Source organism: Chrysoperla carnea, chromosome 4, assembly GCF_905475395.1.
Source record: "Chrysoperla carnea chromosome 4, inChrCarn1.1, whole genome shotgun sequence".
Classification (NCBI taxonomy): Eukaryota; Metazoa; Arthropoda; class Insecta; order Neuroptera; family Chrysopidae; genus Chrysoperla; species Chrysoperla carnea.
In genome coordinates this window covers 57,724,391-57,738,693 of record NC_058340.1, presented here as the reverse complement: position 1 = coordinate 57,738,693, position 14,303 = coordinate 57,724,391, and the positions used below count along the sequence as shown (strand labels likewise).

The following is a 14,303-nucleotide window of genomic DNA, read 5'->3' as shown; positions in this document are numbered from 1 at the left end:
CGACATGCTCTTTTATTTGATGCCCCACTTGGGTATATTTGAAAATAAAAGCCCCCGAAGGATAAAAATCCATAAAAACAATCCTTGAAGCTGGTTATATGTCTTGTTAATATTTGAGCTTAATCGATGCACAAATATTTAAGTTTTTGAAGCACATCCCTTTCAACCCCATACTCTGTCTATTGTAAAACCGCATCAAAATCCGTTACGTAGTTTTAAAGATCTAAGCATACATATGTACATGATTAACTTTAGACATTTGTTGTGATTCTTTAATGTCGAATATTTAGATTATTTTATTCTTAATAGTTGGAATAATGTTCAACACAATCGAATCTATACTTTTTTGCTCACATGTGTTTCGATAGATGCAAAAATATGATTAAACTCTACAAAGGAAACGAAATTTCATTTCCTTTGGAAATCGAGTGCTACATTTTCGCCTTCGATTTTTTTATTATATTGTCTTAATTTAAGATACGAACAAGTAATACATCCAGTATTTTAGAAATATACCCAAAATAGACAATTAGATTATAATTTTAATTTTGAAATTTTACGAAAAATATGAATTAACAAATAAAAAACAAAATTTATTTAAAAAAAAAATTATATTTCGAAATGTTTCTTAATGTAATTACAAACACACAAAGTTAAAATGAAGTTTTAAAAAATATTAGAAATTAGAAAACGAATCTGCACAAAAATATTTACAGGCATTCTGACCCCTGAATTAGGATTTTTATAAATGGTTTATTTAAAAAAAAGAAAAAGAGATTGTCTCTCTTCGAATTTTATATTATTTTCTATCAGGCCTGCGATCCAAACACTACTGTTTCAAATTCTTAATTTTTATTTGAAAAAAAATATTATCCTGAGAAAACATTTTCCAAGATAAACACCCTAATATATCAAGAAAAAATAAACCAACAAAAATTCTCACTACAAAAGAATTTATAAATTTTAATAACTTGTCATATGTTTTAAATTGTGTTCTAATTATAATTCAAACATGATATGTAATTACAAAAAAATTAAGAAAAAATAATATTTTAAAAATCAAATACATAATTTGTGGAATTGAAAACAATATTCAAAACACTGGCCATAAATCATCGTCTTCCAGATCATCATCGTCATCGTCATCGTCTTCATCATACTCGTTTTCAAAACCCCATTCTGTAAGCAGAAAATAAACATATATTAATTAAAAACAAAATTTTGGAATTTTGACTTAAATATGAAGGGCTCAAAAGAAGAATTTTTTTTCCAAGCAAACATCTACGTTAACCCCCATTGTTTTATTTCCTTTTTAGAGAATGTCATGTTCGTCCGTCTATTTGATCAATTTCGATAAAATTTAATAGTTGGGAAGGCTTTTGCAAATGAAATATCCTTTAATGACTTAGCAATTTTCTTCTCGGTGAATATTTCACAAATTTAAGGGACTCCAACCGCCCTTTTAATCAAGTTAATATAGAATTTAATTGTTAAGCTAGTAAAATAATTTCAACTTGATATTCGCACGAGAAATTTCAAAAAATTCTTGCTTTTTGTCATTTGTTTTTAGAGATTTATGGTAGCGAAGTTCTAAAAATTGTTAAATTATAAGAGCTCTGTTTGTACAACGGTTGGAAAATCTGAAAAATGGCACTCATATTTTTTGCGCATAATTTTTGAGAACTATTGGTTAGCTAAAAATTGCGAGTTCATGATCGTTTCTCCGTTTATTCCAAAAAAACGCGAGCGTGCAATTTACCATTGGTGTTTAGGGATTAACATTTAAGGGCATATAAAATATTGAAGCACGTTACTTTCTGTATTAGTTAAAGAGCTCACATGCATTTTTATACAAAAACACAAATCTTTTGATTCTTGGAAGTTTTATACTTGATGATAAGAGAAGACTTTTGTTTCCTTTACATATTTGGCTGATAAATTCGGTGTTTTCAAGATTTTTCGTTTATGGTTGCTGGAAAATGTTAAATTAAAATTTTTCTCTGATCACGTGGTTACATTTGGTATTCGATAACATCCAGTTAGGTAGTCAGAAACCAAAATTAAATATCTCGAAAGCACCTAATTTCCCAGCGAAGTGCACAAGAAAAAAAAATCTCTTATCACCAACTATCAACTTATCAAACATCAAAGAGTTAAGATTTATACACGAAAATATATGTCAGCTTCTAACTATATCTAGCTCCAAAAGAGCAAGGTTTTGGGATTTATACGTACTAAATGAAAATAAAATTATCTGATTGATCATCACTATGCCAAGATTCATAAATAAAATTACCTGATTCATCATCACTAGGCCAGGATTCATCCAGCAACACATCGCTATTACTAAATAATTCATCACTAAAGTCTGGACGTAAATGTTTTACACTTAAATCTATTAAAGACACTTTAAGTAATGGAGGCAGTGATTTTGGTATTTGATCTGGAAGAACATGTGTACCACCAACATATAGACATAAGGGCAAATTTCCTTTGCGTGTTGTTTCCATTGCATTTTTCGCACAATCGACTGTACGTTGTGTAATTAAATCACATCCGCTAACATCAAAATCGGTTAAATCTTCACAATAATCAATTATTGAAATAGCTCCTACATCTGAAATCCATGGACATCCACGGCATTGTAATTTCGTTAATTTTCTAGAAGCTGATAATGATACTAAACCATCCGAGCTAAAGTTCAAATAGCTTATGAATAATGTTTTTAGATTTGGTAAATTTGCTAACGCTCCAATACCACTATTTGTGATTACACTTTTAACAGTAGCAGTATCTTCTCGACAGCATGTTAGATCCAACATTTCTAATTTTAAACAACTCTTTGATATTAATGTTAATGTATTGTCATTCACGGAACAACTTAAACTCAAATTTAAACTGACTAAATTTTCCAATTTATTTAAAAAACTTGTGCCTTGTGAATCCACTAATGGCATATCATTTGATAACGATAAATGTTGTAATTGTGGAACACTGTCAACGATATTTTTTATTGTGTAATTTCGTAATGTCACACAACTATCTAAATTCAATTGTAATAAATTATGGAATCTTTTTAAATTTTTCGCAAAACGTTCACCTTCTAACGATGTACAATTCATAACATTTATATGTTTTACAGATGACTTTAAGTAATCGAAGCATGATCCAGTTAATTTTGAATTTCTTGATAAATTTAATACTTCTATATTTTCGTTGGCTATAATTATAGGCTTTAATTCATAGTCTGTGATACCGGGACAATGTTCCATAGATATTTCACGAAGATTAGTACAGCACGATGCTAAAGACTTTGTTGCATGACAAGATACTGTTAAACCTGAAAAATATGCGAAATTTTTATAAATATGACAAAATTAAAAGTATTAAATAATATTGTTTATAGTTCTGAATAACTCATTATCCAGTTAAATTAGTCCAATAAATATAAGTAAGGTTACAAAAATTCCCATAGAGCTAAAAATTGGTATGAATGTTCAGAATACTATTATAAATGAATTGTGAAGTCTCCATTAATCCCCCTTGTTCAAAAAATTTTATTAAAGGGGGGGGGGGTTAGTTTGCAAAAATAGGCTTTTCGCGTTTTTCAGCAAAACGATGAGTTTCACAGCAAAAATAGTTCAGACACAAATTATAGATAATCCGATTCTCTACCAAAAGTGTCTCTACACCTTTTCATAAGTATTGCCATTTTCGTGATATAGCGGTTCAAAGAATTGAACAAATTATTTTTTTCGTGAAAAACGCGAAAAACATATATTTGCAAACTTCCCCCTTAATAAAATTTTTTGCACAAGGGGGATTGATGGGGACTTTTCACAATTCATTTATAATAGTATTCTGAACATTCATACCAATTTTTAGCTCTATGGGAATTTTTTAACCTTCAAAGTGTAATTTGACTGGATAATCATCTTGAATACGATTAATTTAAAAAATGTATACATAAATATCAGCCAAATTTATAATTTATTGCGCCACTTATTTGAAAGACAGTGTATTGCCGTATTTCAGACCAATAAAGTTTATTTATTTAATAAAATTTTTTATTACCAGATATATTTAAGTTTTCAATATTTGGACAATATTTTCCAATAATTTGTAAGGTGCGTGTATTAAGTTTCGATGTCTTCTCTGATATATCTAATGTTTTTAAAGAATGTCCACATCGTAGAAGAACACTTCGTAAACGTTGTGTTGTAAAATTTATATGCCATGAACTCCATGAATCGGTATTCACGCATAATACTCGTTGTTGATTCCATAATACGTGGCACAATGTTCGCCAACGTTTACTAACTCGCTCTACGACAATGCGATCCTTTAAAGGAAGCATATTTAAAATATATAGCATACAATCATCGTTTAAACAATCCAGCGTTGGATCTGTTTCTGAAAATACATGTGCTTCTGGTTTTTCTGTTTTGGTGGATGATTCTTCAGTTTCTTGTGGGTCCTGAAATTAAATAATATAGTGATAATAAACTAAGCGGAGTACTCTAATTTTATTTAAGAACTAAATATGCACATAAGCTCATATTTTCTTTTCATAATAATCAGAATTAAATATTAACTTATGACTAAATTTTTGATCGGACTATATGACTGACATATTTAAATCAGAATTATGTTAAAATTAAAAAAAAAACATTATCTTATTCGAAGTTCTTTGTGTATAGAAAAATTTACTTTGTTTGTTTCCTGAGCAAAATCTGGTTGATGCCATGAATCTGCGGGAGATATTCGAAGTTTTCTAAATGAAAATATTATACGGTCTTTGTCATTTAATACTCTAAAAATAAAAAGTAGATATCATTAACACATTCCAAATTATTCAAGAATAGTTTAAAGGTATCTATACTTACCTAACGGCATCATTTGTGTCTGAAAATGTAACAAAGGCATACGCAAATTTTGAAGGATTTTGGGGTTTTCTTAATATAATATCTTCCACTTCTCCATATTTTTCAAAAAGTTTTTTAACTTCACGCGGATTTGCCTTTAAATAAAATACGAATTACACATTAAAACCAGAAACGTTAAATGGCTTATTTATCCAGTCAAATTAGTCCATAAAGTATAAATAAGGTTACAAAAATTCCCATAGAGCTAAAAATTGGTATGAATGTTCAGAATACTATTATAAATGAATTGTGAAGTCCCCATCAATCCCCCTTGTGCAAAAATTTTATTAAGGGGGGAAGTTTGCAAATATAGGATTTTCGCGTTTTTCACGAAAAAAATAATTTGTTCAATTCTTTGAACCGCTATATCACGAAAATGGCAATACTTATGAAAAGGTGTAGAGACACTTTTGGTAGAGAATCGGATTATCTATAATTTGTGTCTGAACTATTTTTGCTGTGAAACTCATCGTTTTGCTGAAAAACGCGAAAAGCCTATTTTTGCAAACTTCCCCCTTAATAAAATTTTTTGAACAAGAGGGATTGATGGGGACTTTTCACAATTCATTTATAATAGTATTCTGAACATTCATACCAATTTTTAGCTCTATGGGAATTTTTGTAACCTTCAAAGTGTAATTTGACTGGATAATATAATAATGTTAAGAAAGAGTTAATCAAAAAAAATAATTTTGTTAACAATGCAACTAAAGAAACATGAATTCGCAAATTAAACCTTGAAACAAAATAAAATTGAATTGAATAATTAAATAAATGATAAGACATATTTTTGAAATTTCAACCTACATGTTTTGGTAAATTTCCCGCATACAATTTTCGTATCGGTACACCATCTTCAGTATGTGTTTGTGATTCTGTGTCTCTTAATTCTGTAGTCAATTCTAAAAAAATAAGATGAAAAATAAATGTATCATTTGTGTAATCAAGTAAAAATGACTTGTGGAATATTAACCTAATTCTGAATTGCCATTTAATTCATGATACTCTCTGATTAATTCATAATTAAATTCGTCGAACATTTTTCTCAATTTCTATTCCAGTAGAAATACTATTCGGAGAAATTTATAACATACTTCAACTATTAACCTTTTCAATACGTGTAACTTAACAAAAAAGGAGACCTAATTTTTTTATGTCAGTCGATCACTAGGAATTAAACAGCAATAATTTAACAAATAACATTTGAAACTAATAACTACTACTGCTTTCAATCATTAAATGACACATGTAAATTCATCAACTACTGGAATTAAATTGTTGTTTGTTTATTCCTCCGATTATCTAACGTTCATTCGGTCCACTGGTACAGAAACAGGATAAAAGATTGAAAATCAGCAAAATTTTAAAATTTATACTAAAAATTTGAATCAACACATTATGAACAAACAATTTGCACAGATTATACACAGATTCACTTTTGGTTTGTGAGAAAAATTTTGCTATTTAATTAATAAACTAAATAAACAAAAAATTTTATATTTTGCGCTGATAAAAAAATATTACTAGGTTGGTATTTATAATAATTGCGTACAAGAATTGACAAGCCACTATGAGCGGTTAAATTTAAATTGTTTGATACAAGAGATGCCGGAATACATGAATATGAAAATTTTGATTCTATAAAGGCAACATTTTTCTAAAAATACTAGGTCCTAGATACGTTGGTACCTAGGTACCTGTTAAATATGATTAAATATGCAAAAATAATATTAAATTATAATACTCATAAAAATATTGAAATTATGAATTTATTCATTATTTATACACTTACACAATTAAAATTGTGAACATGTACCATGCATATGTAATATACAAGGTATATTTAGTTTAGTCCCAAGTTTGTAACGCTTAAAAATATTAATGCTATGAACAAAATTTTGGTATAGGTTTTTATAAAATCACCTAATTAGTCTATTTTCGAATGTTCGAAAAAATGTTCACAATTTTAAGATTTCAATAATATTTAGAATATTAGGTACCAAAAGTATTTCAAAGCGTCTTAAAAAACTGAAATTTATGGGTCAGTTAAAAATTTAAACACTTTTATAGTATAGGTTAAGGAATTTGATCATTTTTATACCATTATTCTATTACCATTTGAACGACTTATTACTTGCAACGTTTCGTAATTTATTATTCCTACCTCAGACTTGTAAAAATCATATTTAACACAATGAATACATACTATTGTTATTCCCAGAATTGCTAATTGATCGTTTACAACATTACACTCAAATAAACAAATTGCGGTACGTATGTACGTCTTGGAAGAAAGTTTTCCGACTTAACGAAAAAGCGATATTTATATAAAGACCAAAGTCAAATCGTTACTACCATTATGTTATCTACCTTTTGAAGATCTAATCGTTAAGTTAATTGAAAAAATAACACTTTCATTATATTATAAACATATTATTTATTAAAAACTATTAACAATAATGTCTCAAAATTAAAATAGCAATTAAGCCATACAATTTTGTATTTTTAGAAATAATTATAATTTACTTAAATCATATATACAAGATCAAATATTCATATGGTTATGAGAATAAACTCTAATACTAATTAAAATTCAAGTGCATTAATCATAAAATAAGTACTAATTTCGAGAAGTGCGTTAAAAACAATTATAAATTAACACTAAACTAAAAGAAAAAAATTTCAAATCACTCGATATTAGTATAAATATTATCGAAGATAATAAATGAGAACTCTAGGATATATCGAAATAAATTTCGATTTTTGCCCCAATTTCCTAGATCAATTTTTTGTATTTTTAAAATACGTATTTTCGACTACTAAGTAGTCATCATCAGTAAGAATTAGCTAGTGATTACTCTTATGAATATTACTCAAATTAGCAAAGAGTAACATTCATAATAAAAGTAATCACTAGCTAATTCTTACTGATGATGAGTACTTGGTAGTCGAAAATACGTATTTTAAAAATACAAAAAACTGATTTAGGAAAGTGGGGCAAAATCGAAATTTAACTCGATATTAGTGCATATGCAAATATAACTCTGAAAATTAATGTAGATAAAAGATATTGAAATTTCTAAATTAAAAACTGAAATTTTTTTAAAGATAATTACATAGAAAATAAGTGTCGGTATCAAAATTTTAAAAGCTTTCTCGTAATTGTATGCATATCATTCACAGATGTCGGGAAGAAGTTGCAGGAATTGTCTGTGATGTCAGCTAATCAATGCAACAGAAAAATAATTTATGGAAACTTGAAAATAATGTCAATTCAAGAATCATAATTTAAAAAAATCACGTAAATTAGGTATTTTAACTATTAATAATTGTACTGCAGCTGCGTTTAAAAGTCTGCATCTAATCTAAACACGTTATCCAGGCGAGAAGTCATTACACCACATTTTTGATACTCTCCTACTTTACGTTCGAAGAAATTTGTTTTGCCTTCTAGAGAAATGAATTCCATAAAACTGAATGGATTTGGTGAGTTATAAACCTAAAAATTAAGATTTTTTTTAAATGTAAAAACTCATTAATTTAATTTTTTTTATTAACTTACTTTGGAACAACCTAATTCCATTAATAAACGATCTGCAACGAATTCTATGTATTGTGACATTAAATCACAATTCATGCCTAATAAGCGAACTGGTATGGCATTCGTTAAAAATTCTTGTTCTATTACAACTGCATCCTTAATAATTTCTGTTACACGAGCTTTGGAAGGTTTTTGTACTAAATATTTGAACATAAGACAAGCAAAATCACAATGTAATCCCTGAAAATAAAATAAATTATATTAAAAATTGAATATTATTTAGATTATTGCATATCAACACAGCTGAACATTAGCATCACGCGACTGTTGTAAGTTAATATTTCAAATCTTATTGCAATTTGTTGACTCGTTTTTCGGATCCACATTTGGATCTGGAAAAATTTCCCAACCCAAGATTATGATCGATTTTTTCAAACTTTAATTTTACATATCCGTAATTCTAGAATGAGTCATTATCTTGTAATCAAATTTGATATATTTGAATGAAATATTACGAAAGTAGATGCAGAAGTTCACGGCTGTGTTGATTTGGTATAAAAAGATTAATATGATTAATTTAAATATTTACCTCATCTCTGGAAATAAGCTCATTACTAAAAGTGAGTCCTGGCATTAAACCGCGTTTCTTCAACCAAAATATTGCTGCAAAACTTCCAGAGAAGAAAATACCTTCAACAGCTGCAAATGCAACAATTCTCTCACCAAATGTAGCATTCTTACTTGAAATCCAATTAAGTGCCCAATCAGCTTTTTGTTTTACGCAAGGTAAGGTTTCAATCGCATTAAAAAGAAAATCTCTACAAATTTAAAAAGAAAATTTTAATAAAAAACGACAGTCAGTGGGAGGTATTATTTTACCTTTGATGAGGATCTCTAATATAGGTGTCGATGAGAAGACTGTACATTTCAGAGTGAACGTTTTCCATGGCTATTTGAAAACCATAAAAGCATCTAGCTTCAGGGAGCTGAACTTCTTGGCTAAAACGTTCAACTAAATTTTCATTTACAATTCCATCTGATGCAGCAAAAAATGCTAATACGTGGGATATAAAATGGCGTTCGCCATCTTTTAATGAATCCCAATCTTTCATATCCTATGAATGAAAAGCAGGATCAAAACAAAATCCTAAATTCTTAATAGAAAAACATACCTTAGATAGATCAACTTCTTCAACAGTCCAAAAGGATGCTTCAGCTTTTTTGTACATTTGCCATATATCAGGATACTGTATAGGGAATATCACAAATCGACGTGGATTTTCTCGTAGTAAAGGTTCAAGTTGAGGATCAAATTCAGCTTGTTCTTCTGTTTTTCTTTCAACAGTTTTTGATTTAAAAGTATTTTGTTCATTTTTAATTATATTAACTGAGTTTTCTGTTAGAACATTATTATCTGTCTTCCCGCCAATTTCCTAAAACATAAACCATGTAGTATTATAAATAAAAATGAAAATAGTTCACATTTTTTACCTCAGACTTCATGTTAATTTTCTCCATATTTTCCTTGAGGTTTTCTATGTCGTTTGAGTTTGCTAATTGCGGCATTTTGAATATTTTTCGAAACGATCAACGTCACTTTCAAGAGTTTAAGTATGAATAAACACAAAACAGTTACATGCAGGAGTTTTTATAATTGAGTAAGGCTTCATTTTTAAACGCGGGAATTATTTGTATTGGATGAATCTTAAGTGCAATAATAATATAAGTGATATAACCCCAAATAACCATTATGGCATGTTTGTATCATAGACCTGCAAATTCTGTTGAACTGGAAAGTGTTAAATATTTTAATTTGTCAACAAGCACTCTTATTTAATAGAAAACTTTTTTTCGTAGGATATTTGTTATATTTTCAAAATTTATTAGAGAACATATTTCGGTAATTAAATTCGGGATAAAATTTATTTAAAAATGGTCTATTCGATTTTTTAATTTATTTGTAAGTCTATAAGTCTAAAGTTTCCATAGTATTGTTATCCTTTACTTTGATATATTGAAGTTGTATAGTGCTATCTTTCTAACGAACAATAGTTAAGCTACTTAAATCAATATACAAAAATAGCCTGTTCAAACTTGTTAATAATTCCGTGAAAAAGGCGATCAAAAATAGGTATATTATTATTATATATTATATAATTTTAATTTTACAGTGTCTTCAGAAAATAGTGAATCGCGCGAAATAAGCAAACTGCTTAGAAAGTATTGACTACACCCTATCACCATTGGAAATTTTAATTCGAAATCGGTGAAAGTCTATAGGAAACTTTAAATTGTCATAAAGTCATTTCTAATAAGTACAAAAAACTTTTGGAAATAATTTTGAAAATTTAATTTCTTTGAAAATGTTAATAATGTTAATAAACGGAGAAAAATTTTATTATCATAAACTAGGTATACTTTATTTAAGAGTAGAAATGTAATCATTATGGCGGAAATAAAATCTACGAGTAACGACCTATGGTATTCCGTAAGGACGAGTAACGACCTATGGTATACTTACAGCATGACTCAAGAGATAGAGTGCTGGTTTTGTATAATTAACCAAAATACATATATCCTATTGAAATTTTGAATAATCTTCAATATAACCGAATATGAAATTTTAATGTCTATCTTATGTCAAGAGAGGACGATATCAGTTCATTAGAGTTTAAAGTGCAGCTGATATATCGAGAACTGTAGTTAGGAACATCATTCCAATTCAAATTATTGAAAAGGTTTGAATTTTTTATTAGTACGATGATTATACGCATCCCTTGATAATTTACTTCAACATAATTCTTAAATCAGCCTTTTTCCTCTGAAGAGTAAAAAGGCTAATTAAAGCATTATATTTTTTAAATAATACTAATAAAAATTTTTAACTAACTACATAAGACAAATTATAAACATTATAATATTATCATTAAATCCGGACATGCAATAATTAATATTTCCAGGCCTTTTTCCTCTGAAGATTAAAAAAAGATCCGCTAGATGGCAAGACTGGGGGGGGGGTACAAATATATCCTGCCATCTAGAGGATCTTTTTTTAATCTTCAGAGGAAAAAGACTAATAGAAAATAATACATTAATACCTTTTATTCCAGTTCTGTCTATTTTTGTTTACGCTTATATGTGTATATGGAGGTCTTAAGAATGTTTCAAATGGGGTTTTCCCGACGCTGATTAGAGATAGTAGATAGGTTTATAAATATATTTTGTTAAAAGAAATCATTTTATTCAGTTGAAATATGTTAGTTAAAAATAAATATTGAATTGTACAACTTCATAAAGTGTTTATTAAAAATTTAATGGAAATAGTCACAAAACTTCCATATACAAACCCCGTCAAAGTATGAATGTTTGTTTGCTACAAAACTTTAAACTGCCAAAAAAATAGTTTCAAATAAGTTTACGTTGCATCTCCTGAGCCTTTGTTTGGGGGGACGGACTAATGTACCTGACGGACAGATTATGAAATATGTATTACAAAGAACTCATATCTCTAAATTAAGTATGCAATAAAAAATAATAATGATCGCTTGTCGCGTCTTCTTTATTGTAATTTGTCTCTATATTTTGTCAATATAATGATAAATTGTTATTTTCACTTTCCTGAATCTTTTTAGAAACATGTTCATGACTTAAAATACACGAATTTCTTATTTATAGAGGGATACATCTAAAATATTATATCTCTAGTCATTGGTAGCCATTAATGTTATAGATTTAAAGCCTTAATTTTTCATTTTTACAAGTTTATGTTTTTCAAATAACTCGTTAGGTTCTTAAGATTCGTAAATTTACGTTTTCGTAATCTTAGAGAGCCAAAGAATCTAAATTTAGCATATTAAAGCGATAAATAAAATACCCGCGAAATTAGGCCATTCAGAAAAGTTTTAAAATTTGGTTTTATATGTATTAAATTTTTTATTCTGAATATAGCTAGCAAAGTTTGATGCGAAGTTTAAATGGAGTACAAAATGCCACCTCCCGCGTCAATGGCGGATCCAAAATTTTGCTTTGTGGGGGAGGGGTTACTTTATCAACTTCCACTTTCTTTTTTGATTTTCGATAATCGTTCAATTATATAAAATGACATATCTATCAATAATCCCTACATTATAAAATAACATATACCCTCGTTGCCAGTTAAATTTTACGGAATAATTTTCGTTCGAGATCACTTACGGAAATTTTATAATGATTTGGTTTCGATGATCTTCATTTGCATTAAATTTTAATATTTTCACACTTAATAACCTAAGACAGAGGTTATTAGGTCAAATTTTTGCTAAAATTTATTCCAGTCGTAAATTAAACCGAGCTCATATACCTATAAACATCGGACTTTAACTGAGGGGACTTAGGGACCATTAACATTATCCAAATTTATAAATTAAAATAGAGTACACACGGGATAAAATAGACCCATATCAGCTCTAGTCCGAGCTCTTAAATTTTATATATTCCAATAAAACATACTCCGAAACTGAAAATGACTCATAGCTGTGAAATTTGGAAAGCTACAAATTAGATATAAATAATAAGCAAATGAATTTGATTTTCGAAGATTTCAAAGTGTCTAATAAATAATAATTTACTCATAATTTAGAATAAATTCTTACTAAAAACACTCGAGGACAAATTGAACAACGGTCTTTAAAAGAAAAAAGAAAATTTATATGCTCAGAATGTGTTAAAATATTGAAGAAAAGTAAGGTATTTAAGTTAATAAGAGTTTATTATTAACTGATTCGAAGCTCTCTAAACTTTGTGCCTTTTTCTTCCTCCAAACTTTCTTTTTTAACCGACCTCAAAAAAGTAGAAGGTTCCCAATTCGACTGTATTTTTTGTTATCTCAGAACTTTCGACTGGGTGAACCAATTTTAATGATTCTTTTTTTTATTTAAAAGCTGGTGCTTTCCCATTTCAATTTGGTCGAGTTCTGTTTATTTATTATACTTCAGATTCACTAAAAATGGCAAAATAAAACAACTTTTAACAAAAAAAATCGACTTCAATAGAAAAACTATCCCAAACCAAATTAATTTGCACTAAAAAGTAAAAAAAAAAAAAAAAAAACGATAATATAATGTAGTTAAAATTATTGTTATTTTTGCAGGCGGTGTCAGCCAATGTAATGTAGCAAACTCCTCTGCCACAGTTGTTTCCTTGGCTGGCACTGACAATAAAAATAACAATAATTTAACTACATTATATTATCGTTATTTTTTTACATTTTAGTGCATATTCATTTGTTTTTTTTGAAGTTCATCTCTTTTTTTCTTAAAAGTTTTTTTATTTCTTCTGTATAAAAAATTGTACACGAAAAAAATATAAAATATTTGAAAGTTGGTTTGTTCGTTGGTTGGTAAGGGTATTAGATATCAATTCAAAGTCAACTCAGATGTTGGGCTTGAAAAGTTAGCTGAATTATCCCAAGGGATATTTCACTACAACGACGTTTGTCGTTCAGTTTGGTTAGACTTTACACTTTTATAGATCACCATTCCATGTGTTATGTTTATAAATAATGTATTAAATGCTTTCACAACATTATATATAATTATTATTTATTAATGTATCCGAGAATCCGAGATATTTGAAAAAAGATATGTTGATATCAAAATTCAATCGAAGAATATTTGATGGCTAGGATGCAGAAGTTTCACTTCAATGGACTATTTCGATTTTAAGAGCAAAATAATTTGATTTTTAACCCCCGAACCAACCAAAGGTGTGATGCGTGTCTGCCTGTGGCATCGTAGCGCCTAAACGGATGAAAAATTGGGTTCCGTAAAACCCAAAAAATTTGTCGGGGGTTTTTAAAA

At 28.3% G+C, this 14,303-nt stretch overlaps 2 protein-coding genes across 2 annotated transcripts; both read right to left on the bottom strand.

The window, feature by feature from the left end:
- Window positions 1–1,024: 1,024 nt before the first annotated feature.
- On the bottom strand, window positions 1,025–6,342 carry LOC123298627 (dynein regulatory complex subunit 6-like). The gene is made up of 7 exons (XM_044880714.1): window positions 5,899–6,342; window positions 5,733–5,827; window positions 4,887–5,020; window positions 4,711–4,813; window positions 4,075–4,477; window positions 2,297–3,340; window positions 1,025–1,179 (listed from the first exon to the last, which is right to left on the bottom strand). The coding sequence occupies exons 1-7, from the start codon at window positions 5,963–5,965 to the stop codon at window positions 1,094–1,096; spliced, it is 1,932 nt and encodes a 643-aa protein (XP_044736649.1). The 5' UTR covers window positions 5,966–6,342; the 3' UTR covers window positions 1,025–1,093.
- A 1,497-nt stretch (window positions 6,343–7,839) lies between these two features.
- On the bottom strand, window positions 7,840–10,213 carry LOC123298625 (ribonucleoside-diphosphate reductase subunit M2 B). Its single transcript, XM_044880712.1, has 6 exons — window positions 9,958–10,213; window positions 9,639–9,899; window positions 9,346–9,581; window positions 9,056–9,284; window positions 8,488–8,706; window positions 7,840–8,424 (listed from the first exon to the last, which is right to left on the bottom strand). Exons 1-6 carry the CDS (start codon window positions 10,030–10,032, stop codon window positions 8,272–8,274), a joined length of 1,173 nt encoding a protein of 390 aa, XP_044736647.1. The 5' UTR covers window positions 10,033–10,213; the 3' UTR covers window positions 7,840–8,271.
- Between the last annotated feature and the right edge of the window lie 4,090 nt (window positions 10,214–14,303).